This window comes from Glycine soja, chromosome 20 (genome assembly GCF_004193775.1).
Source record: "Glycine soja cultivar W05 chromosome 20, ASM419377v2, whole genome shotgun sequence".
Taxonomy (NCBI): domain Eukaryota; kingdom Viridiplantae; phylum Streptophyta; class Magnoliopsida; order Fabales; family Fabaceae; genus Glycine; species Glycine soja.
In genome coordinates, this window is record NC_041021.1 from 26,674,246 (window position 1) to 26,699,294 (window position 25,049).

Genomic DNA, 25,049 nt, shown 5'->3' on the forward strand with positions numbered 1-25,049 from the left:
CCATGGAGATATACACCTCTGAGGGAGAAGGAAGAAGAAGCCACCGACGTTAGCTCGTTGTCGGCTAAAGTAACAAATATCACGGGACTAAGTTGTGTGACCCGTAGTGGTCGTGTGTTTGCACCCGCGGACCTACCAGTCCAACCCGCAAACGTCAAGGGGAAAGCAAAAGTGGTGGAGGAGCAAGATGACGAAGCACCCCTCACTTCGAATAAAGATATTCCGGCGAAAGGTCTTCCGGAGAAAAAAGATGGTAAAAAAGAGGTGTCACTAGAGGAAGCTAGCGAGTTCCTCCGTATAATTCAGCAGAGCGAATTCAAGGTTATCGAACAGCTCAACAAAACCCCGGCCAGGGTCTCGCTGTTGGAATTACTCATGAGCTCCGAGCCTCATCGGGCTCTGCTAGTGAAGGTTTTAAACGAGGCCCACGTGGCCCAAGATATCTCAGTAGAAGGTTTCGGAGGGCTGGTCAATAATATCATTGCCAACAACTATCTCGCCTTCGCCGAAGAAGAAATCCCCGCCGAGGGGAGAGGGCATAACAAAGCTTTGCTCGTATCAGTCAAGTGTATGGACCATATCGTAGCCAAGGTGCTCATCGATAATGGTTCCAGTTTAAACGTGATGCCTAAAAGCACTTTGGAGAAATTACCATTCAATGCCTCCCACTTAAAGCCGAGTTCAATGGTGGTTCGTGCCTTCGACGGCACCCGCCGAGAGGTTAGGGGGGAGATCGATCTCCCAGTACAGATAGGCCCTCATACCTGCCAAGTTACCTTCCAAATAATGGACATTAACCCCCCCCCCCCTACAGCTGTCTGTTGGGGCGCCCATGGATCCACTCAGTGGGAGTTGTTCCCTCTACACTCCACCAAAAGTTGAAATTCGTAGTGGAAGGGCATCTGGTCATCGTATCAGGCGAGGAAGATATCTTGGTGAGTTGCCCATCCTCTATGCCTTATGTGGAGGCCGCAGAGGAGTCATTAGAAACCGCTTTCCAGTCTTTCGAGGTGGTAAGCATTTCCTCCGTGGATTCCTTCTCTGGGCATCCTTGCCTGTCCGATGCAGCAGTAATGATGGCCCGGGTTATGTTGGGGAACGGTTACGAACCCGGAATGGGTTTAGGCAAAGACAACGGCGGCATAACTAACCTGATAAATGCCAAAGGAAATCGTAGGAAGTATGGGTTAGGCTATAAGCTCACTCAGGCAGATATAAAGAGAAGCATCGTGGGAAGGAAGAGCAGTGGTCAAAGCTCACGGTTGAGACAAGAAAGTGAAGGAAGCCCGCCCTGCCACATAAGTAGAAGCTTTATAAGCGCGGGTCTGGGAGACGAAGGTCAAGTGGTCGCGATATACAAAGATGATGTTCCGAGTACATTGGATTTGGTACGACCATGCCCTCCTGATTTCCAGCTGGGAAATTGGCGAGTGGAGGAACGCCCCGACATTTACGCAGCGAGCATAATGTAAACCTTTACGGTTTTAAAAGCTCTATAGTTGGGCCTAGGCTTTAGAGTTTTTCTTTTTGTTAAGGCTTTGTGTTCTTTGTTTTGAATTTATAATACAAGGATCTTTCTTCATCTGTTCCTACGTCTCTACCCATTCTCATCCATTTGCATGTTTACTTCTTTACTTTTTAAAACGGCAGATCCGATGACGAGTCCCTCGAAGGTACTAATACCTGGGACCCGCCTATCAACTTCGAGCAAGAAACGAATCAAACGGAAGATGAAGGGAACAAGGATGAGGGACTTCCCCCAGAATTAGAAAGGATGGTCGCCCATGAGGACCAAGAAATGGGGCCTCATCAAGAAGAAACAGAACTAGTAGACTTGGGAATTGGCAGTGGAAAAAGGGAAGTAAAGATAGGCACAGGTATTACCGCACCTATCCGTGAAGAATTAATAATCCTGCTAAGAGACTACCAAGACATCTTTGCTTGGTCATACCATGATATGCCCGGTTTGAGTTCTGACATTGTACAGCACCGATTACCTCTAAATCCCGAGTGTTCCCCGGTAAAGCAGAAACTGAGAAGGATGAAGCCCGAAACATCCTTAAAGATAAAAGAAGAAGTGAAGAAGCAATTTGACGCTGGTTTTTTGGCCGTCGCTCGGTACCCAGAATGGGTTGCCAACATTGTATCGGTCCCTAAGAAGGATGGGAAAGTACGAATGTGTGTGGATTATCGGGACCTGAATCGGGCCAGTCCCAAGGACAATTTTCCTTTGCCACACATCGATATCCTCGTAGATAATACGACCAACTTTGCTTTATTTTCCTTCATGGACGGTTTCTCCGGTTACAATCAGATAAAGATGGCGCCAGAGGATATGGAAAAGACTACCTTCGTCACCCTGTGGGGGACGTTCTGTTACAAGGTGATGTCCTTTGAACTCAAGAATGCCGGGGCAACTTATCAACGGGCCATGGTAGCTTTGTTCCATGATATGATGCATCAAGAGATCGAGGTCTACGTGGACGACATAATTGCTAAATCTAAATCTGAGGAAGAACACCTTGTCAACCTGCGCAAGTTGTTCGAGAGGCTTAAGAAATATCAATTAAGGTTGAACCCCGCCAAGTGTACCTTTGGGGTCAAATCAGGGAAATTGCTTGGTTTCATCGTGAGCCAGAAAGGGATAGAGGTAGACCCCGAAAAGGTGAAGGCCATCCTTGAGATGCCAGAACCCCGTACCGAGAGGCAAGTCCGAGGCTTCCTAGGACGCTTGAATTATATTGCCAGATTCATATCGCAGCTCACCGCCATTTGTGAGCCGTTGTTCAAGCTCTTACGCAAAAACCAAACTGATCATTGGAATGAGAATTGCCAAGAGGCTTTTGGAAGGATCAAGAAGTGCCTTATGAATCCTCCCGTGCTTATGCCACCAGTACCTGGAAGGCCTCTCATCTTGTACATGACAATCTTAGACGAGTCAATGGGGTGTATGCTGGGGCAGCATGACGAATCCGGAAAGAAAGAGCGCGCTGTTTACTACCTAAGTAAGAAGTTCACGACCTGTGAAATGAATTACTCCTTGCTCGAAAGAACGTGTTGTGCTTTAGTATGGGCATCCCATCGCCTAAGGCAGTACATGCTGAGCCATACTACCTGGTTGATATCCAAGATGGACCCAGTTAAGTACATCTTTGAAAAGCCAGCTCTCACAGGACGAATCGCTCGGTGGCAAGTCTTGCTATCCGAGTTTGATATAGTTTACGTCACCCAAAAGGCAATAAAAGGAAGCGCCTTAGCAGATTATTTGGCTCAACAGCCTCTTAACGACTATCAGCCCATGCATCCTGAATTCCCGGATGAGGACATCATGGCCTTGTTTGAGGAAAAATTGGGCGAAGATCAGGACAAATGGACCGTATGGTTTGACGGAGCGTCAAACATTCTAGGCCATGGCGTTGGAGCAGTATTGGTCTCTCCGGACAATCAATGTGTACCTTTCACAGCCAGGCTAGGTTTTGACTGCACCAACAACATGGCCGAATATGAAGCATGTGCCCTGGCCGTCCAGGCAGCGATTGACTCCAATGTCAAACTACTCAAGGTGTACGGTGACTCAGCGTTGGTAATCCATCAGCTGAGGGGGGAATGGGAAACTAGAGATCCCAAGCTGATACCCTATAAAGCCTATATCAAGGAATTGGCTAAGACCTTTGATGAGATCTCCTTCCATCATGTTCCCCGCGAGGAAAATCAAATGGTGGATGCACTTGCTACGTTGGCGTCTATGTTCCAGTTAACGCCGCACGGGGATCTACCCTACATTGAATTTTGGTGTCGTGGCAAACCCGCGCATTGTTGCCAAGTAGAAGAGGAACGGGACGGAAAGCCTTGGTATTTCGATATCAAGCGATATGTCGTAAGCAAAGAATACCCGCCAGAGATTGCCGACAATGATAAGAGGACATTGAGAAGGTTAGCAGCCGGTTTCTTCATGAGCGGAAGCATACTGTATAAGAGAAATCACGACATGACACTCCTGCGGTGCGTGGATGCCAGGGAGGCGAATCACATGATCGAGGAAGTCCATGGAGGCTCGTTTGGAACGCACGCCAACGAGCATGCTATGGCCAGGAAGATCCTAAGAGCAGGTTATTAGTGGCTTACCATGGAAAGTGATTGTTGTGTCCATGTGAGGAAATGCCACAAATGTCAAGCGTTCGCAGATAATGTCAATGCTCCACCACATCCTCTGAATGTCATGTCCGCCCCTTGGCCTTTCTCCATGTGGGGGATAGATGTCATCGGGGCCATTGAGCCCAAGGCCTCAAATGGTCATCGCTTCATCCTCGTAGCGATAGATTATTTTACCAAGTGGGTCGAGGCGACCTCCTACACCAATGTCACGAGGGGTGTGGTGGTCAGGTTCATTAAGAAAGAGATCATCTGCCGATATGGTTTGCCAAGGAAGATTGTCACGGACAACGGCACCAACCTAAATAACAAGATGATGGGGGAAATGTGCGAGGAGTTTAAAATCCAGCATCACAATTCCACACCCTACCGGCCAAAGATGAATGGAGCCGTGGAAGCGGCCAATAAAAATATCAAAAAGATTATCCAAAAGATGACCATGTCGTACAGAGATTGGCACGAAATGCTCCCATTCGCGTTACACGGTTACCGAACTTCAGTGCGAACGTCAACTGGGGCGACGCCGTTCTCATTGGTATATGGGATGGAGGCTGTGTTACCGTTTGAGGTAGAAGTCCCGTCATTAAGGATCTTGGCAGAATCCGGATTAAAGGAATCAGAGTGGGCTCAAATGCGCTATGACCAGCTCAACCTCATTGAGAGTAAGCGCTTAACGGCCATGAGTCATGGGCGCTTGTACTAGCAAAGAATGAAGAGTGCATTCGACAAGAAGGTACGCTTGCGCAAGTTCCATGAGGGAGACCTTGTGCTAAAGAAAATGTCCCATGCTGTCAAGGACAATCGAGGAAAATGGGCCCCAAACTACGAAGGGCCTTTTGTTGTGAATAGGGCTTTTTCCGGAGGAGCCCTGGTGCTTACCAACATGGATGGCGAAGAGCTACCTTCACCCGTGAATTCTGATGTCGTCAAGCGATATTATGCTTAGAATCTGGGTCAATTAAGGATGTCGCTGCATGTTCTTTATCTTTATGCGTTTTCTGGATTTCCCCCAGGGATTCCCCGTCTACTGTATCTCTCGTTACAATCTTTTAAAGAAATGAACGTGGATTTGATGTTTTAGTCCTCACGTTGGTTTCAAACCTTGCGTTAATTTGTGATCACCTGAGCCCTTCCGCTCAGTTCATGGGATGCCCCAAGCGCTTAATTAAAATTGAACCTAAACCAACTTTCCCTAAAATTTGCTGCGTTTGAAAACATTCATGCATACGCATACGCATACGCATGCATATTGTTGTGGTAAAACAGGGGCAGGATCATCTTGAGCTACCTTCTGGGGTAGAGACAAAACATGAACAGCAGAAACCAATGAAGGTAAGACAACGATGCGGTCAAGATTGGCCACACCTGGTTGTTTCTTACTTGCAGGTACACAGGGACGGATGCAAGTGGGGATGGGGTCACGACCGATTGATCGTCGCCCCTTCTCCGCGCTAAACAAGCAGAGAACGTCGCTGCAAGACAGCCCCGTATCCTTTGTATTCGCAGTTTTCTTTTACTATTTGTTTGTTTTAAAAATAAGTAATCAACGCCTAATTCTAACTTAAGTAAGTTCAAGTTAGGCAAAACACTAACCCATAAGGAAGGAAGGGACATGGTTAATGTTCCTCTCAAAAAAAAAAAAAGTGCAGGTTAGCTCGCCTGGGCGAGCAACCCCTGCACCAAAATATAAAAGTGACGAAAGGGGGGACGTTTTTGCATTCAAAAACTTCTTTTCCCCCCTTTCAAAAGCCATACCCACGGAATTTACGAGTTTGCACCCCTAGGATCTCTACTTTTCGCATTCTTCGATTCCGTTTTGCGCTTTTATTCATCACCAACAGGTAAGTATTCCATCCTTAAGCTTTCTAGCTTTTCATTGGTGTATTTTGATCTCCTTTTGGTGCTCTAAATTGTGGGAATGTGCTCAAATATGTGGGGCAATTTTGATTTGTTTTCTTGCTTGATTGGGTTGAATTGGGGGTTAGTATGAGATGGCCCTAGGCCTATAATGCATTTTGAAGCAATGGGACATGCCACATTGTCCCTGTTCTCTTGCTATTGATGCCTAAACGCGCGCCCACCAAGTGTTCGGTGAAATGCCTCAATGGCATTAGCGCGTGATTTTTGTAGGGAAACAACCCATGGGGCATTTTGGTTTGCACATATTTTATATTTTTTGGGACATGCATTCAGTTCCGAAAGGGCTAGAGTAATTGCCCCACATATATCCTAGGCCTAGGAACCAAAGTTTTATGCAAAAGAACACAAGAGGGGGTGCATATTGGGTAAAGTTACCCTTTTTGGCCAGCAATCAGCTATGAGCCACGCTACAATAATTTCCCTACGCCTAGAGGTTTAGGAATTTTGCTCATCATAAATGTGTAGGTTTAGAATAGGTAGCAAAATACCTTTGGCAATTTACACTTTGGGTGTGGTAGCAAAATACTTGGATGTATGTACATGTAATTTTTGGTAGTCAAAATGTCTCACAAAAAAAATATATATATTGCATGTTATGTAAAGAAAATACCTTACAAAAATACCTTTTAATTTGAATACAATTTTAGTCAGCAAAAGAAAATATGCTTGAATTTGCATGCGGCTTTAGGTAGCAAAAACACTTGAATAAAGCATGAAATGTAGCACCTTGTTGTGTAGATAGCCAAGATTCATCACTAATTTTGTATATGCATAGGTATTAGAAATACCGGAATGTGCACGTGTGCAATTTTTGGTAGCCAAGATGCTTTGAGTATGCATGTATGTAAATTTAGCCAAGGAAGTGCATGTGATGTAGGTAGCAAATACACCTTGGAAGTACACATAAATAAGTCTAGGTAACAAAGGTGCCTTGATTGCGCATGGGTGCATTTTTTTTTTTAGGTAGAAGAATGTCTTGTGCGAGTGAATGTTCATAAGGAAGTATGTGCATGAGTTTGCTCTAAATTTACATTGATGTTTGTGTTTATTGGAGGAGGTTGTGTGCCATTTTTGTTTTAAGAGTAGCATTTCTTGGTAAAACTAACTTTCCAAATGTTTGCCTTCGCAGAAAATGGCCCCAAGGAAGCTTGCCTCAAAGAGGTCCAGGAAGGCCAAGGCGGCCGAAGGAACTAGTTCCACTCCTGAGTATGACAGTCACCGCTTTAGGAGCGCTGTACACCAACAGCGCTTCGAGGCCATCAAGGGATGGTCATTTCTCCGGGAGCGACGCGTCTAGCTCAGGGATGACGAGTATACTATTTTCCAGGAGGAGATAGGTCGCCGGCGGTGGGCGTCACTGGTTACCCCCATGGCCAAGTTCGATCCAGAAGTAGTCCTTGAGTTTTATGCCAATGCTTGGCCAATAGAGGAGGGCGTGCGTGACATGAGGTCCTGGGTGAGGGGTCAGTGGATCCCGTTTGATGCATATGCTATCGGCCAGCTCCTGGGATATCCGTTGGTGCTGGAAGAGGGCCAGGAGTGCGAGTATGGCCAGAGGAGGAACCGGTCTGATGGGTTCGATGAGGAGGCCATCGCCCAGTTGCTATGCATACCGGGGCAGGATTTTGCCCGGACTGCTGCAGGGAGGCGAGTGCGAATTATGCGCACTAACATGACCACCCTGACTCAGATATGGATGACTTTGCTGCTCAGCAACATCCTGCCCACCGATCATAATTCCGACCTCCCCCTGCCGAAGTGTCAGCTGGTGTACGCCATCCTGACGCGGATGAGCATCCATGTGGCTCAGTTAATCGCTGATGCCATCTATATTTTTGCAGGAATGGCGCCTACCAGGCACCCTTTGGATCCAGATAAGTCCAACAGGGCCCTGGGATTTCCCGCACTGATCACAGGACTCTGCCAGTCGTTCGGAGTCCCCGTGGCACCTACCAAGGTGATTCGGCCGCCCATCACCCGGGCTTTTATTGAGAAGTACTGCACCCAGAGACAGGCTCAGGGGGATGCTCCACAGGCCGCGGGCGCGCCACCACCACCTCATCAGGCTGGCCCGGCTGGGTCATTTGACATGGAGCAGTATTTACGGCATTTGGTTCGCCAGCAGGCAGCCAACCACCGGGCACATGTGCAGACCCATGATTGTCTGTACCAGATGAGCCTCAGCATGCAGAGCCAGGGCTTCGCTTCTTTTTCATGCCCTACTCCAGACCAGTTCAGGGCAGAGGTTGCATGGCCCGGGGATTGGCCCGAGGCCCAGGCAGGAGAGGCGCCCCCAGAAGCTCCCGGCGATAGATAGGAGGCCCACGAGGACGAGGAGATGGCCGATTTGCTTGACTTCTTGGGAGGGAGTGGAGCTTCATGACTGGGAGATCCCCAAATTCATGTTTTCTTTCATATTTCTTTTATCATTTTTTATGTTATGTTATTTTTTGACTTGAGAGACTAATGTTTGTTTTTGTTGTTTCGATTGTCATTTGTACAGCGCATACATTTTTGTTTGGATTGTTGCGTTAGTGTTTATATCATTACTATCAATGATGTTTGAAATTCTGGAATCGTGTAGAGTTCTTCGTTTAGGAACATCGTCCAAAAAAATAATAATAATAATAAAACAAACAAAAAAATAAAAAAATAAAAAAGGGTAAAAATCAAAAAAGGGAAAAGAGAGCAAATGAGAAAAGAAGAGAGCAAGTAAGGGAAAAAGAGAGCAAGTAAGAAAAAAGAGAGGAAAAAGGAAAAGAAAAATAAGTTGTTTAGCTGAAAAACCGACATGTTTTTGAAAAGAGATGACTTCCAACTTTTCTTTGAAAAAATCACTGATCATAACTAGTTTTTGAAAAAAAAATGTGTGTACACCTGAAGGGTGAATGCTGTGAAAATTTTCCCGGACGCCCGAAATGGACTCGAATGAATGCACAAATTGATAAAAGAACATATTTTGGAAACATTGGGTTGACTAAAATAGAGGAAATGAATCCTGAGCCCTAGCATCACATGACCATAAAAATTTGACGCTTGAGTGTCCACATAGGTGCGTGCATGACCAGTTTTGCATAAAGTTTCCAAATCATCATTCTTGCATTTGTGTCATGGAAATAATGTGGGGCATCCCTTTTATCCTTGAGCCAAACCAAACCTGACATGTATCATGTCTAGCCATTCTACAAGTCTTGAGCCAAAATCCTAACTCACCATAAACCTTGACCCAGGGTGAGAATGTCAATCCTTACCCTCGGAAGCAAAAAAAGAAAAGAAGGAAATTTTCCAATCAAAGAGAAAGCAAAAAGGAAGGAAAGGAAAATTTCCAACCAAAGAGAAAGCAAAAAGAAAAGAAAGGAAATTCCCAATCAAAGAATGGGAGAAAAAAAAAGGGGGGGGGGAGAAGAAGAAAGAAAGAAAGCTCCTGATCAAGGATCGAAAGAAAACAGAAGAAATGCGCAGAAAGGTCTTTTGGACTGGACAATATCTGAGCAACACAGGATTGTCACCAAATGAACAAAAAGAAGGAAAGGAAACCGCGACCTAAAATGGTCTTCTCCCTTTAATTGACAACCAAAATCTTGTGCGCTAGCGACTTTTCCGCACTAAACCAAAACATAAAAGGAAAAAGCCAAAAAAATAATCAAAAGCCGAAAAACTCACCAAAAGAACCCATTCCCAAGGGAAGTCCTATTGATCCATGAAAACGCATGTAATTTTTGATTTGATAGGAAATAATTTGCAAAGTCAAGTCATGACATATCTATGGTTCGGAATTAGGATGAAACACTTATCTGTGCGAGATTGATACACTTTGAGTGATTTTCTTCTATTTTTGTTGAACCCGGTGTTTCCTCTAAATGGTCATTTAGAAACGAAATGCTAAACATCCAAAATCTCATTTGTGGTTATGAGAAAATTTCATCAGTAGATTCTCCTTCCCCGATAGACGCATTGTTTTTGTCCGAAAAGCATATGTTGATCTGATTAGTTGGAAGTTTTATCTCTTTACTAAAGCACGTTTTCATTTTAGTGGAGAAAACACTGAGACTTTTTCAAGTCTCACAAGTTATCCAGAACTACGTAGGTCTGAGTTCCTCATTGGAAGATACGTAGGAGCAAAAGCCTCGCTTTTGTCGACCACACCGCTTTTTGTTACCATGACCCAAGAGCTGGTAGCCCGCGGAGACACCTTACGGTTATCCGCACCTCGTCATTCAGTGAGCCCAAGTGTGATTGATGAGCAGAGGCCAATGTGGTCATCTGTGCCCTTTCCGGAGATGTCGGCATCTTCCGGTGGAGACTTTTTCAAGTCTCACAAGTTATCTAGAACTACGTAGGTCTGAGTTCCTCATTGGAGGATACGTAGGAGCAAGAGCCTTGCTTTTGTCGGCCGCCCTACAAGCTCTGTCATACTGACTCTGAGGTCATGTGACACGCAGAGGCCAATGTGGTCATTCTGCACCCTTTTGTCATCCAGAGGCGGCAGGCCCGATGACACGCAGAGGCCAATGTGGTCATTCTGCACCCTTTTGTCATCCAGAGGCGGTAGGCCCGATGACACGCAGAGGCCAATATGGTCATTCTGCACCCTTTTGTCATCCAGAGGCGGCGGGCCCGATGACACGCAGAGGCCAATGTGGTCATTCTACACCCTTTTGTCATCCAGAGGCGGCGGGCCCGATGACACGCAGAGGCCAATATGGTCATTCTGCACCCTTTTGTCATCCAGAGGCGGCGGGCCCGATGACACGCAAAGACAAATTATGGTCATTCTGCACCCTTTTGTCATCCAGAGGCGGCGGGCCCGATGACACGCAGAGGCCAATGTGGTCATTCTGCACCCTTTTGTCATCCAGAGGCGGCGGGCCCGATGACACGCAGAGACAAATTATGGTCATTCTGCACCCTTTTGTCATCCAGAGGCGGCGGGCCCAATGACACGCAGAGGCCAATGTGGTCATTCTGCACCCTTTTGTCATCCAGAGGTGGCGGGCCCGATGACATGCAGAGACAAATTATGGTCATTCTGCACCCTGCGTCAATCGCGGCCGGCAGGCCCGTTGACACGCGGAGATTTACATCATCTTCCGCACTTACAAGATCTGTCATACTGACTTTTGAGTCATGCTGACGGGCGGAAATACCCGAGTGGTTATCCGTATAAACATTCTTTTGCTATCTGTAAGACAGAACGCTTGATAGCATGCAGAGACTGACATCGTCTTCTGCACCTTTTGTTCCCCCGGGAACAACGAGTCATTTGCATACGGAAATTTTATGGTCACCCGCGACTCTCGTCAACCGAGAGGAACGAAATTAGTGTCTTATCTTTACTTTCCTTTTATCTCCAATAAAAGGCAAGTAAAGAGGGGCAACTGTCATACCCTAATTTCGTCCGGGGACCTTTGCTTGATGACATGCGACTTTTTTTTGGTCCTTGTGAGGTGCTTGGCACCCATCATTAGGCAATTTGTGAAATTCCGGGACATGCCGAAAAAGAAAAGAAAAATTGATGCGCAATCCGTAAGGTTCCGTGACACACCGGAAATCAAATGGAAGCATCGTTGCACAATTAGTGAGGTTCCGTAACATTCCGTGAGTCAAAAAGGGGATGATTATGTAATCCGCAAGGTTCCGTAACATTATGGAAAGAAAACAAGTATCGTTACGAAATTCGTAAGTTTCCGTAACTTTACGAAAAAAAGAATCTCCAAAAAAAAGGCAGGGGGTGTACTTAGTAAAAATGGGGGTGCAAATAGCAACCAGGCCCACTTGGGCCCTCCAGAAGATTCCTCCAGAAGGCTGTTGCTTCTGGAGGAAGCAACCCTGCTCGCCTGGGCGAGCTGGGTGGCAAGCTTCTCCCCCAATTTTCTATAAATAGGGGGAGAAGTGAAGTGAAAAAGGGTTCAGCCCCTTAGGCACTTCTCTCTCTTTCGAATTTTCTTGGAAAAATTGTTTCCGTGAAGAAAATCCAAGCCGAGGCGCTTCCGAAACGTTTCCGTAACGTTTCCGTGAGGGATTTCGACCGTTCTTCGACGTTCTTCATTCGTTCTTTATCGTTCTTCGATCTTCAACGGGTAAGTATCTCGAACCAAGCTTTTCGATTCATTCTATGTACCCGTGGCGGTCCACATTGTGTTTAGTGTATTTTTATTCTCGTTTCATTTACTTTTTATACCCCCTTTTGACGTGCTTAAGCCATTTTATTTAAGTCATTTCTCGCTTAACCTAAAAATAAAATAAATTTCCACCGATCGTTTGAATTGTATTATCCGTTAACTTCGGTTAAAATGAATTCCGACCGTTCGGTCGTGCCGTAACCACGTTGGAAATCAAAAAAAGAGGTAAAATAACAATATAATAATAAGAAGAAAAAAAACGTCTTTTAGTAAAATAAAGCGGAAAATCAATCGGACGTTTTCTCTTTGGGATTTCTCATTCTTAATTGAATTGACTAATAACTAAAGTGAAACTAAGGCTAAAATCAACTCGCCTAGTCAAGCTCGTCCATAAAAATAGGTTTTTGAAGTTTGTCATTTCAATTTCTTACTAAGTAAAATGGATCATTTTTCAAGGTCCAACGCCTTAAAATGATCACCTTTTTAAGTAAAAAAGAATCACTTGATAAAAAAGAACTACGTAGGTCTGATTTCCTCATCGCAATTGAGGAATACGTAGGAGCAAAGGGAAACACCCTTGTCGACCACAAAAAGAGAAAAAATATAAAAAAGGGGTATAAAGGATATAAAGACATAAAAGGGAACGTAAAAATCAAAGTCATGTTTGCACATTCGATTAAAGGCTGTCATCCCTTGGGACGGACGTGTGGGGTGCTAATACCTTCCCCGTGCGTAAATACAATTCCCGAACCTTTCACTTAAAAGTTCGTAGATCGCGTCTTTTCCGGTTTTTCCGACGTTTTCCTCAAATAAACGTTGGTGGCGACTCCGCGCGTATTCCTTTCGTGGAACACGCATCCCGCGAGTCACGCGTCGCCCTCCCGCCGAAGGGTAGGTTGCGACAACATGGACTTATAATTTTGGGCTTCATCGTTACAAAAGTCCGTTAGTTAACTAGTAGCATGTCAATGCTAAAGGACTTTGCCCCACATGATGGAACTATCACACAATGATAAGGGTAACTAGTCTAGTGGTGATATATATATATATATATATATATATATATATATATATATATATATATATATATATATATATATATATATATATTATTGTAGGAAGAATGTTACATAAGATCGAAAGTAAGTTGGATTGTCCGTTGAAGATTTATGACATTTAATTTAAGGTCCGGTTTAACATAATTTATTTAGTAAATAGATTAAACTCAAGTTTTTTTAAAAACTTATTTAGTTAAATAGAGTAGATCACAAACCTTAAGAAAAGTCTATTAAACATGACGAACTAACTCATTTAACAATAATATGTTACAATAAAAATATTATTATTAATATGATATATCTTATAATTATTTTATTTAAATTAAAAAATTATTTTAATAGTATGACGATTTTAATCATTTTAGTTAATGTTTGAAATATGTTAATTCGTATAAGTATAAATGGGTAATGGGAATATAAAGTCTTTGTTTTTGGTGAAATTTAAAAGATTTGATAGTATGTCACATGTAATGGTTGTAGGTAATTTTGCCCATATTCTGTGATTTAAAATTGTTTTATTATTGTTTAATGAAAACCTTTGATTTCGATTAAAATAATAATATTTTTTTACACTTTTTAATATGAAACAAGCCTTTATATGGATTGATAGGTTTGACGGGCTCTTATAGAAGTCAGGCTTAGGCCTAAAAATAGGTTTATAACAAGTAACAAGCAAGCTTGGACAATAAAAATATAAAACAAATCAGACCAAACATAAGTAAGACTTAACCCAACCAAATACATTTCTACCCCTAATGCTATAATTAAGATATAAGGATACCATATTAACAATTTTTTGATTGCATAGAATGAAGCTAATTTGCAGGGCATGAAACGTATTCTTTCTAAATAAGGGTGAGAATAAAAATGATCATACCCTTACTATCATTTTACAAATGGAAAAAGGGGGAAAGGCTAGTAAATTTGAGCTTCTTGAGTAATTAATTCAGAATAAAGGATAAATTTCTATTGATTTAACAAAAGCATGTAGCAAAATATCAACATAAATGTTGATGATGACAAATTTATACCTGCTTCACAGCTTCGGCTAGCTATTGAATATAATGTTGCAATATAATTCAAGGCTCTAAATGTCCATGTATTAAGCTAGGAATAAGTCAGCATTTGTTAGTTGAACTGTAGGAAGATTTGGTCAAGTCTATTGCTAGTTTTTAGCTATTTTTTAGGTGAACATGTGCGTCAGTTTGAGTCAGTTTTATGCCACTTCCTTAGGTGATGTTAGTCCTGGAAAGTGGAGTCAGTTTATCAAGTTAGTTGATTCCATTTAAGCATTGTTATGTACTAAAATTTAATAGAGAGAAGAACGTTGATTTCCTCATTGATTTGTCTCTCAAAATTGTTATCTTATTCCTCTAATTGTAACATTTGGTATCAGAGCTTGAGAGCAATTCCTGAGTTGATTTTGAGTGTTTTCGTGTGAGAAATTAAACACAAAGGTGGTCACCATGCAGAACAACAATGGGAATGGAAACTCACTAAATCAATTGCCTATCTTCAAAGGTATTAATTTCATTTTTGGAGTCTAAAAATGAAATCTCTCTTCAAGTCACAAGAGCTGTGGAGCAGTGTTGAGAGTGGGTTTGAAGATGATGGAACTGAGGAGCCAGACCAAGCCTTGAGGGAGAAAAGAAAGAAAGATGCAAAAGCACTTTTCATCATCCAACAAGCTCTTGATGATGAGGTGTTTCCACGCATTGCAGCAGCTTCTACAACAAAAGAAGCATGGTGTATTCTCAACCAAGAATATGTCGGAGACAAGAAAGTGGTCAATGTAAGATTACAATCTCTGGGAAGAGAATTTGAGTCATTCCAAATGAAGGAAAAGGAGAACGTGCAAGAATGTTTGTCAAGGATATCTAGCACAGTTCAACAGATGAGAACCTTGGGTGAAGAGATCAAGGAAAGCCAGGTTGTGAGTAAGGTGCTAAGAAGCCTCACAAAGAAATATGATCATGTGGTGGCAGCAATTGAGGAATCAAAGGATATGGAAACATATACCTTTGATGAATTGAAAGGCTCTCTTCATTCACATGAAGAAAGAATATGCAAAGGTGATGACAAGAAAGAAGAGAAGGCTTTTCAAGCAAAAGGAGAGTCTTCAAACAAGGAGAGAGCAAAGTAAAGTTCAGGCAGAGGCAGAGGTAGAGGCTCCAGAGGGAGAGGTCGTGGAAGAGGGCAGAGTAATGAGTAAAGGGATCAATCTTCTCAAAATTACAAGGGCTCATTCAAATGCTACTACTGTAAGAAGCCTGGACACAAAGAGGCTAGTTGCTGGAAGAAAGAGGAGGATGAACAGAAAGGACGTGATCAAAAATCCAACTTTGTGGAGCAAGAAGAGAAGTTGTTCTTGGCACAACATATATCAAACAATGATGCTGAAGGTGGAGTATGGTATGTAGACAGTGGGTGCTCAAACCACATGTCAAATGCCAAGTCAATATCCAGGACCTTGGATGAAACAGCAAAGACCAAAGTGAGACTAGGAGATGGAAAGCAGCTTGAAGTAGAAGGAAGAGGCACGATTGCAATCACAACCGAGCAAGGCATCACCAAGCTCTTATGTGATGTGCAGTATGTGCCAAGGTTGGCTCACAACTTGCTAAGTGTCGGCCAACTTCTCAACTCTGGCTATTCTGTGCTATTTGAAAATGGAGCTTGCTTGATCCAAGACAGGAGCTCTAAAGAGACAATAGTGAAGATTGCCATGGGAAAGAACAAGATGTTTCCTCTAGATTTTTCAAGCCATGTAAGCTAAGTCTTGACAGTCAAAGGGGATGATAATGCTAAGCGTTGGCATCTAAGATATGGTCATTTGAATATGCAAGGGCTGAAATTGCTACACTCCAAAGATATGGTGCAGGGGCTGCCTAAAACTGAAAAGCTTGAGCTGTGTGAATGTTACATTTATGGGAAACAATCAAGAGGATAATTTCCAACAGGCAAAGCATGGAGAGCAAGTGAGTGCCTTGAACTTCTTCATGCAGACTTATGTGGCCCAATGAAAGCAGTCTCACTCGGTAGAAGTAAGTATTTCTTGCTCATCACAGATGATTATAGTAGAATGAGCTGGGTTTATTTTCTTAAAGCTAAGTCTGAAGCATTTGAAAGCTTTAAGATTTTCAAGGCTATGGTTGAAAAATAGTCTGGCTTGTATGTTAGAGCTTTGAGAATAGATAGAGGTGGTGAATTCTTATCAAATGAATTCATTACTTTTTGTGAGGAGCAAGGGATAAGAAGAGAATTGATTGCTCCATATACTCCAAAGAAAAATGGAGTGGCCGAGAGGAAAAACAGAATTGTGGTTGAGATGGCAAGGAGTATGATCAAAGCTAGAGGTGTGCCAAACAGATTCTGGTATGAAGCTGTAGCAACTGCAGTGTACATTTTCAATGTTTCTCATACCAAAGCTGTCATGAACATGACACCACTTGAAGCTTGGAGAAGAAAGAAATTGTCTGTAAGTCATTTGAGAATTTTTGGTTGTACAACATATGCATTAGTTGATTTATGGACTAAGTTGGATGATAAATCTATCAAATGTGTATTTATTGGCTATGCTACTCAGTCAAAGGCATACAGACTGTATAACCCACTAACTGGCAAGATAATTGTCAGTACAAATGTTGTATTTGATGAAGATGCAGGCTGGGTTTGGGAGGAATGTGAAATCAGTCAAAGTGTTCAGCAGAAATCAGTCAATTTTGATGGTTTAGAGGAGGTCTCAAATGTGCCACAAAATGATCACACTCCAAGCCCTCCTTCAATGCCATCAAGCCAGGGATCATTAACTCCTTCAAGCCAGGTATCATCTAGCTCATCAAGTGATTTTGCTCCAAGGAGATACAAATCTTTGGCAGACTTGTATGAAAATTGTGACTTTGCATTGATGGCAGCAGATCCAACATGCTTTGAGGAAGCTAAAAAGAAGTGGAGTGGAAAAATGCAATGAAAGAGGAGATCAAGTCCATTGAGAAGAATGCAACGTGGCAATTGCTGAATCTTCCTGAAGGGAAGAATGTCATTGGACTGAAATGGGTGTTCAGAACAAAGTTCAAAACAGATGGAAGCATCCAAAAGCATAAAGCTAGGTTGGTGGCTAAGGGGTATGCACAGCAAGAAGGAATTGATTTTGAGGAAACATTTTCACTAGTAGCAAGATTTGAGACAGTGAGAGTGATGCTAGCATTGGCTACTCAATGGAAGTTGAAGGTGTTTCAGTTGGATGTCAAATCAGCATTCCTCAATGGAGACTTGCAAGAAGAGGTGTTTGTTGAGCAACCACTGGGGTTTGTCAAAGCTGGTGAAGAAGGCAAGGTATACAAGCTGCAAAAGGCATTGTATGGGCTGAAACAGGCTCCACGAGCCTGGTATAGCAAGATTGATTCATTCTTCCTTCAAAATGAATTTGAGAGAAGTGAGAATGAACCAACTCTCTATGTGAAGAAAGGTACAAATGGATTTATAGTTGTCTGCCTTTATGTAGATGACATAATCTATTTTAGCTCATCTCCAAAGTTGCTAGAAGAATTCAAAGCTGCCATGATGAATCAATTTGAGATGACTGACCTTGGATTACTTCAGTACTTTCTCAGTTTAGAAGTGAAGCAAGGAGAAGATGGAATCTTTCTCTGTCAAAGAAAATATGCAGAGGATTTGCTTAAGAAGTTTCATATGGAGAAATGTGAAGCAATGAGAACTCCTATGAACACAAATGAGAAGCTGCAACGTGATGATGGTACTGAGAAGGCAGATGAGAAGCTTTTCAGAAGCTTAGTTGGTGGCTTGAATTACCTTACACATACAAGGCTTGATATAGCTCGTAGTGTGAGTGTAGTTTCAAGATATTTGCACTCTCCAACTAAGCAACACTTAGGTGCAACAAGGAGGGTTCTTAAGTATGTTGCAGGTTCAATCAAACTTGGAGTACTTTATGAGAGTGTGGATAATTTCAAGTTGGTTGGCTATAGTGATAGTGATTGGGTAGGGTTCTTAGATGATAGAAAGAGTACATCAGATTTTGTATTCAGTCTTGGCTTGGGAGCCATCACGTAGAGCTCCAAGAAGCAAGACACAGTTGCTTTATCATCATCTAAAGTTGAATATGTAGTTGTTTGTGCAGCAGCAAGGCAAGCAATCTGGTTGAGGAAATTGCTAAAGGATTTGTACTGTGAGCAAGAAGGTGCAATCGAATTGTGGTGCGATAACAGGTCTTCTATAGCCATGACAAAGAATCCAGCGTTCCATGCAAGAACCAAGCATATTGAAGTTCAGCAACACTTCATAAGGCAGCTAGTGGCAGAAGAGAAGTTAGTGCTAAAATTCTGTGGCACGGATGAACAGAATGCAGATCTGTTTACAAAAGCTTTAGCACAAGCGAAACATCAGTTCTTTTTGGAGAAAATAGGAATGCACGAGCTTGAATTAAGAGGAGGTGTTGCAATATAATTCAAGGCTCTAAATGTCCACGTATTAAGCTAGGAATAAGTCAGCATTTGTTTGCTGAACTGTAGGAAGATTTGGTCAAGTCTGTTGCTAGTTTTTAGCTATTTTTTAGGTGAACATGTGCGTCAGTTTGAGTCAGTTTTATGCCACTTCCTTAGGTGATGTTAGTCGTGGAAAGTGGAGTCAGTTTATCAAGTTAGTTGAGTCTATTTAAGCATTGTTATGTACTGAAGTTTAATAGAGAGAAGAACGTTGATTTCCTCATTGATTTGTCTCTCAAAATTGTTATCTTATTCCTCTAATTGTAACATATAACAAACAGGCTAAAAACATAAGTTTTATGCATTGTAAATGTAAATTAAAAGAATTTACACAACCAACAAATAATAAATGATGATAGGTATGACCATGACTATAAAAAACTTTTTCACAATACCAATGCATATTAGATTAATTATTATTGTAAGACAGCCCAAAACAAAAACATAAGTGTTCACTGATATTAAAATTCCTTTATTTCAGTTTCCATTCAAAGGTATGAATGATCATGACCCAACAGACACCCTTCTCTCTCTTTCATCAAGATATTCATTCGGTGAAGCTCACCCTAAATGAACCTCCCAGGCACTTTAGCAATTTACCTCTCAAAGTCAAACCTTACTCCACCAAAAGAATAATGTGCCCTCTGAGCTGCTGTTCTACCAAGTTCTTCTTGCCAATTATTTGAACTGCCACCATAGTCTTGACAAACGTGCCCTATGGTGGTAATTCATATTTCTAATAGAATTTACTCTTGACAAATGTATCATCATCACACTTATGATACGCTTGACATCCAATACACATATCTGCAAATAGCCATTTCCAATAACAGCCATTGTATGAACATGAATTTGCTTAGACAAAAGTGAAAAGAATTCACAAAGATACAAGTATTTGATTCAAATAAGCAATGCAATAATATCATCAATTGAGTGAAAAGATTAATATGCTAAGGAGATGTTTTGCTTAGACTAGGGAAATCAACAACGGACCTACTCACAATATTGAAATTTTGTTGACATTACAAGTCTCTCAAGGAATTGACTTGTGACACTTTATTCAGCATATCACCCAAGTTTTTACAGCCTACATATACACACACTTATCAAAACAACGCATGAACAAACAACCTGTTAATTAATATCTAATAGTAAAGTATGAGACTTGACTCTTATATTAGAAGTATGAGATTGTGGTGTGAGATTTATTAAACTTGGATTCTTTAATCAGAATGTCTAACTTTTATATTCTTATCACATCAAAACTTTTGGTCATGTCTCTTGGCTTCAGACTATAAGCAGCATGGGGCACTAACATGAGCGTTAAAATAATATATGTTTGAATGGAACAGCATAATCGTATTCTATAGCTTAAATAGTTCTTAAGCTATAACCAGCTGACACAATCTTTATTTAAAGAAAGAAGAAAATAAAGTAAAATCCATAAATGCATAATCTAAGAATATTCTAAAACAATAGAATACAACCTATAGATATCTGGACAAAGCTTCTAGCAAGCTTCTCAATCAAAACTCAATAGTCATTATTAAAATAATATCTATCTAGTTGATCTGTCATTGTTTTTATGGTTGAACTTGTTCTTCTTGTATTCAAGGATCTATTGTGCAATAAGATCCAACTCATTATGGGGATGGCCACTATTAAAATTTCTATATTCATCCATTTGAGGAGATGAACTATGTAAGTTGAACTGCATATGTTGTTCTTGTTGCATTTCATGTGACTGCACTGCAAAATTTGAAGGAGGTGGAACTCAATTATGTCGATCAATTTGGGGAGTATGTGGCTGCACTACAAAATTTGGAGGAGGTGAAACCCAATTATGTTGATCAATATGAGGAGTATGTGACTACACTGCAAAATTTGGAGGAGGTGGAAGCCAATTATGTTGATCAATATGAGGAGTAACGATCATATCAATGTCGTCTAAAGTTGTTTCATGGATGCTTCTTCTTTTCCTCTCTTTCTTTGGGGCATTCTTCCATTTGAAGAATTTTTTAGCATGACTGACGACTTGAGTTGGAGTTTTTGATGGAACAAATTTCTCTGAAATCTTTTCCCATCTACTCTCTTTATATTCCTCAAGCCCAAGGAGAAACGACCTATGTTCTTCTTTTGTCCAATGTATGTATTTCTTGCTATGAATCGACTGGGATGAGCCACTGGATAACATGACGTGATTGGACTCCGTATTCTGTGACAGCAAGTGGTGTGGGTAGCTGCTCGGCACATGGACCTGCTTAGATGCAATGCTATAGAATGTTTCCTCCAATGGCTTGGTAGGAACCTGAGAGGCAAGAACCATCTAAGGGGCAGGAACCCGAGCAGGCGGAATAGGAACAAAATCAACATAAGTATAAATCCTGTTAGGTGCAGGAGCAAGAATAGGATCGAGAAGAGGGGCAGGAGCAGCAAGAACCTCATTGGCGGGAGCAAGAATGACAAGAAACTCATCCACTGCAGGAGCAAGAACCTCAGAGGCTGAGGGGAAGAATCTTGAGTGGCAAAATTCTTCAAGAACTCATCAAAATCTTTGTTTACTTGTTGGAGGTCGAGCGAATCCAAGATTACATTGAGGCATGGCTCATCTTTGTGCTTCAATAACTCTTCTATTTCCTCCTCATCAAAGTGATAATCATACATTGTTTTCTTTCTTTTCCCTTTGTGATTACTGAATACTGAATTCCCTTTGTTTCCCTTGTATATAGAAAGTAAAAGATAGCACCGAACTTTTCAAAATTACTGCCAAAATGATAATTAGTTAGTTACTTACTTAAGGATTGATTGTGGCCATTGTAATTTTGCCTTCGTTAAACTTGCGTGATAACACAGAGGCTTCTTAAGTCCCAAATGATTATTAAAACAGTTTGAGAGACTTATCATCAAATTATCATATATAGGGGTGTTTGAAAAAGAGAGATATGTCATAGCTGTATTGTAGTGACCGGACTCAAAAAATTCGTATGTATATATTAAACTATCAATACGGATAACTTATTAACTAATTTTGCATTTCATTTTATCCTTTTAAATTCAAATCAACTAAATTTGATTTTATCTTTTTAAATAGATTTTTTCACCTTGTTAATAATTTTGGGGCCGAATTAGAATAGAGAAATAAAAAAAAGTAAAATTAGTAGCCTAATGGAAAAATTTAAAATTTTACATTAAAGACTCAAATTTATAGCATAATATAATGCAATATAGACCCAAAGAGTTCATATGATTAGTTTGGCAACCTTTTCAATTTATAATTTTATTTCAAAAATCCCTTTAAAATTTGAGAAAAAATGTCTGTGAATTTTTGTGATAAAAAAATTTAGATAACAAAGTCTTAGTAAATACTCATTTTTAAATAAATGAAAGTTTGAATTTCATCGTTATATATTTTGTCTAAGGTAAATTTTGGTAAAAAAAATTATGGCAGTGAGAAGTTGACTTTGAGTCAGCATGCAAATATGTTAGATTTGTGTATCATTGCATGAATCTATTTACTGTTAAAATCATTATTCCCTTATAATTTACACCAAATGTTGAAGGCAACACCGAGCACCACGTCTACATTGTTACAAACAAAACAAATAAATTTTCTATAGGATTATTGTTCAAGTTCAATTATCAAAGTGTATATATTTTATCTTAGGATTTACTTAAACTCACATTGTAGTTAACTTATTTTAGGATTTAGATAGAGAGAAATAGATAGCATCCATTTTTACAAAATTGCTGCCAAATTGACAATTAAATAGTTATGTAAATATATAAAGAAATTTTAATTTATAAATACTTTTAAAAGAGTTTGAGTGAGTTAGAATAAGCCGGAGTCAAAAAAATTCGGATGTGTATGTATTAAGCTATCAAGAGTAAAATCAATACGGATATAACAATACTTCTTCATCAGATCCAGTTTTGATAAAAAAAAAAATCATTCAAATAAGGGACTTTATTGTCTCCAAAGAGCTAAGTACGGAAGAGGCCAAAAAGAGGATTCAATCTTGGAGCACCAATGAACAATTGCTTATTGGCAAAGTCTATGAATACATTAGAGGTGTCAAGCCTACTATTAGTTGATGTTCTGTTATATGGAACCCAACAATCCCCCCTAAGATGTGTTTCATTCTATGGCTTGCTAAAATGAATCGGTTGCTTACTCTTGACAAAACTGCTTTTTTGAACAAGGGTTCCCTCTACCCTTTATGTTCAAATGAGGCTAAGTCAAATGCTCATTTGTTCTTTTCTTGCAACAAATCTCTCCAAGTTTGGGCTCACATTCGTGATTTGGCTCCTTTTCGCAAGCGTTTCACTTCTTTGCAGAACATTACTGACTCTTTAATTAGGGGCAGATCCACATCAAGTGTTCAAGGCAAATTTCGTTGTCTGACTATAGCAATTACAATCTACTGCATCTGGCTGTCTAGGAACAAGCTGATTTTTGAAGATTATCAATTTTCTATGGTAGAAGTTATTAGCAAGATTAAGTTTATTTTGTATAGATAAGCGCACCTGTTACATTTGTTTTAACATCTTGATATAGGCTTTTTTGTATTAGGGAGGTTTTTTATTTTCTCTAGCTTTGAGGTATGTCCCGTTTATTGTTGTATCATTTTGAGTTTAATATAATTTACATTTTTCCCAAAAAATACAGATATATTATTAATTAAATTTGTATTTTGTTTTATTTTTTTCTTTTTAAATTGAAATGAATTGAATTTTATTTACTGTTATAAATAGATATTTTCAATTTTTTGATAGAGTACCAAAATTTAATAAGGTTATTAGGTTTTTGGACAAATTGGAATATTGAGAAATAAATAAAGTAAAATTAGTAGCTTAATTAATGGGAAAAATATAAAATGTTATTGTTCAATACTGTAGACTCAAATTTATAGTATAATACTCACCCAAGGAGTTTTTGTTTTTTAATAAATAGACCCAAATAGTTAACATAGTTTCGTGTTTTTTTTTAATTTATAGTTTTATTTTAAGCTAAATATATTTTAAATATCTAATAAATAATCAAAATTTGTTTTGTATTAAAAAAATTGCGTTGGATACTTACTTTTTTCCTTTGAACAAAAAGAGAAAAAATACAACCAGAAGAATATATTATCCATGTCAACGAATTAAAAAAATATAAAAAATAAAAATAAAATCAAAACTAAATTTCTATCATTTTCTACCCTTTTAAACCATCTATCTGCAACGAGCTAGCAACAAAATCATTGGGAAGCCGAAGAACCATCCTATCCAATAAAAACACAGGCACAGAGTGCCTTTAAAAAAGTTAACATCATTTTCTAACCAAATTTTTTATAAAAAAAAAAAAAAACCTTTTAGTTAAACCTAACAAGCAAAATCTTTGCCAAAGTAGTGGGAGCCAAAAGCCTTGAATCATACTTAAAAGATCAGAACTAGAGTTCTAATGATTTTTGAATTTTACTAAGGTTATGATCCTTTCTTATAATTATTAATGAATAATAGTCTTAATCGATGCTTAAAAGATTAGATATGATACAATTTCTAGTGTTTTTTTTTTTTACTTTTATTAATATGGATGTAATGCCTTCTTCCACTTGTTATATTAACAGGGCAATTGATTGCTGATGAAGATGTTCAAAACAGATACATAACTCTTAACAATGTTGTATATTCATTTAATTTTCCACATATCTAGCGGGTCCTTATTTAGTATCTTCCAAACTGAGTTTAGCATAATTGTAGAAACCTAGACAAACCAGATTTGTGCATCCAAAGATGCAATCTACCAAATAAACCTATACGTTAATTTTATGCATAGTAGGTTTGCACTATGTTGATAGGCAAGTATCCAGAAAAGAAATCAACACAAGTTTAAAGAAAAAATATGTAGTATAGTAAAAGGTAATATAAAATTTTCATAAACATAATAAGGATAACGTAGTGGTATTTCAAGGTCCAATAGAGTCAAAATTATTTAGAACTAAAATTCAGACTCCAACATGTAGTGATAGAACAAATTTAAACCTATTTTCCAGAGGAAGTCTCACTGGTAACCATGAACAACTGAAATTATTTTGAATTCTGCTTTTGCCCTACTATATAACTACTGGGAAGAAACTGCCACTTGCTCATCATCATCATTTGTTCCAAAGTACCGATCTCCAAACTCGCCCATGCCAGGTATGACACGGAAATCTTCATTCAAACCAATCTCAATCTCGGATGTCACTATCTTTATTCTTGGAAACTTTTGCATACCACATGCACACCTTTAGCTGCCTGAAAAGGTGCAG

The 25,049-nt window shown here is 40.1% G+C and overlaps 1 protein-coding gene across 1 annotated transcript; it reads right to left on the reverse strand.

Moving 5' to 3' along the window:
* Window positions 1-20,626: 20,626 nt before the first annotated feature.
* On the reverse strand, window positions 20,627-21,082 carry LOC114401934 (transcription factor DIVARICATA-like). Its single transcript, XM_028364505.1, has one exon. It carries the CDS (start codon window positions 21,080-21,082, stop codon window positions 20,627-20,629), a length of 456 nt encoding a protein of 151 aa, XP_028220306.1.
* Between the last annotated feature and the right edge of the window lie 3,967 nt (window positions 21,083-25,049).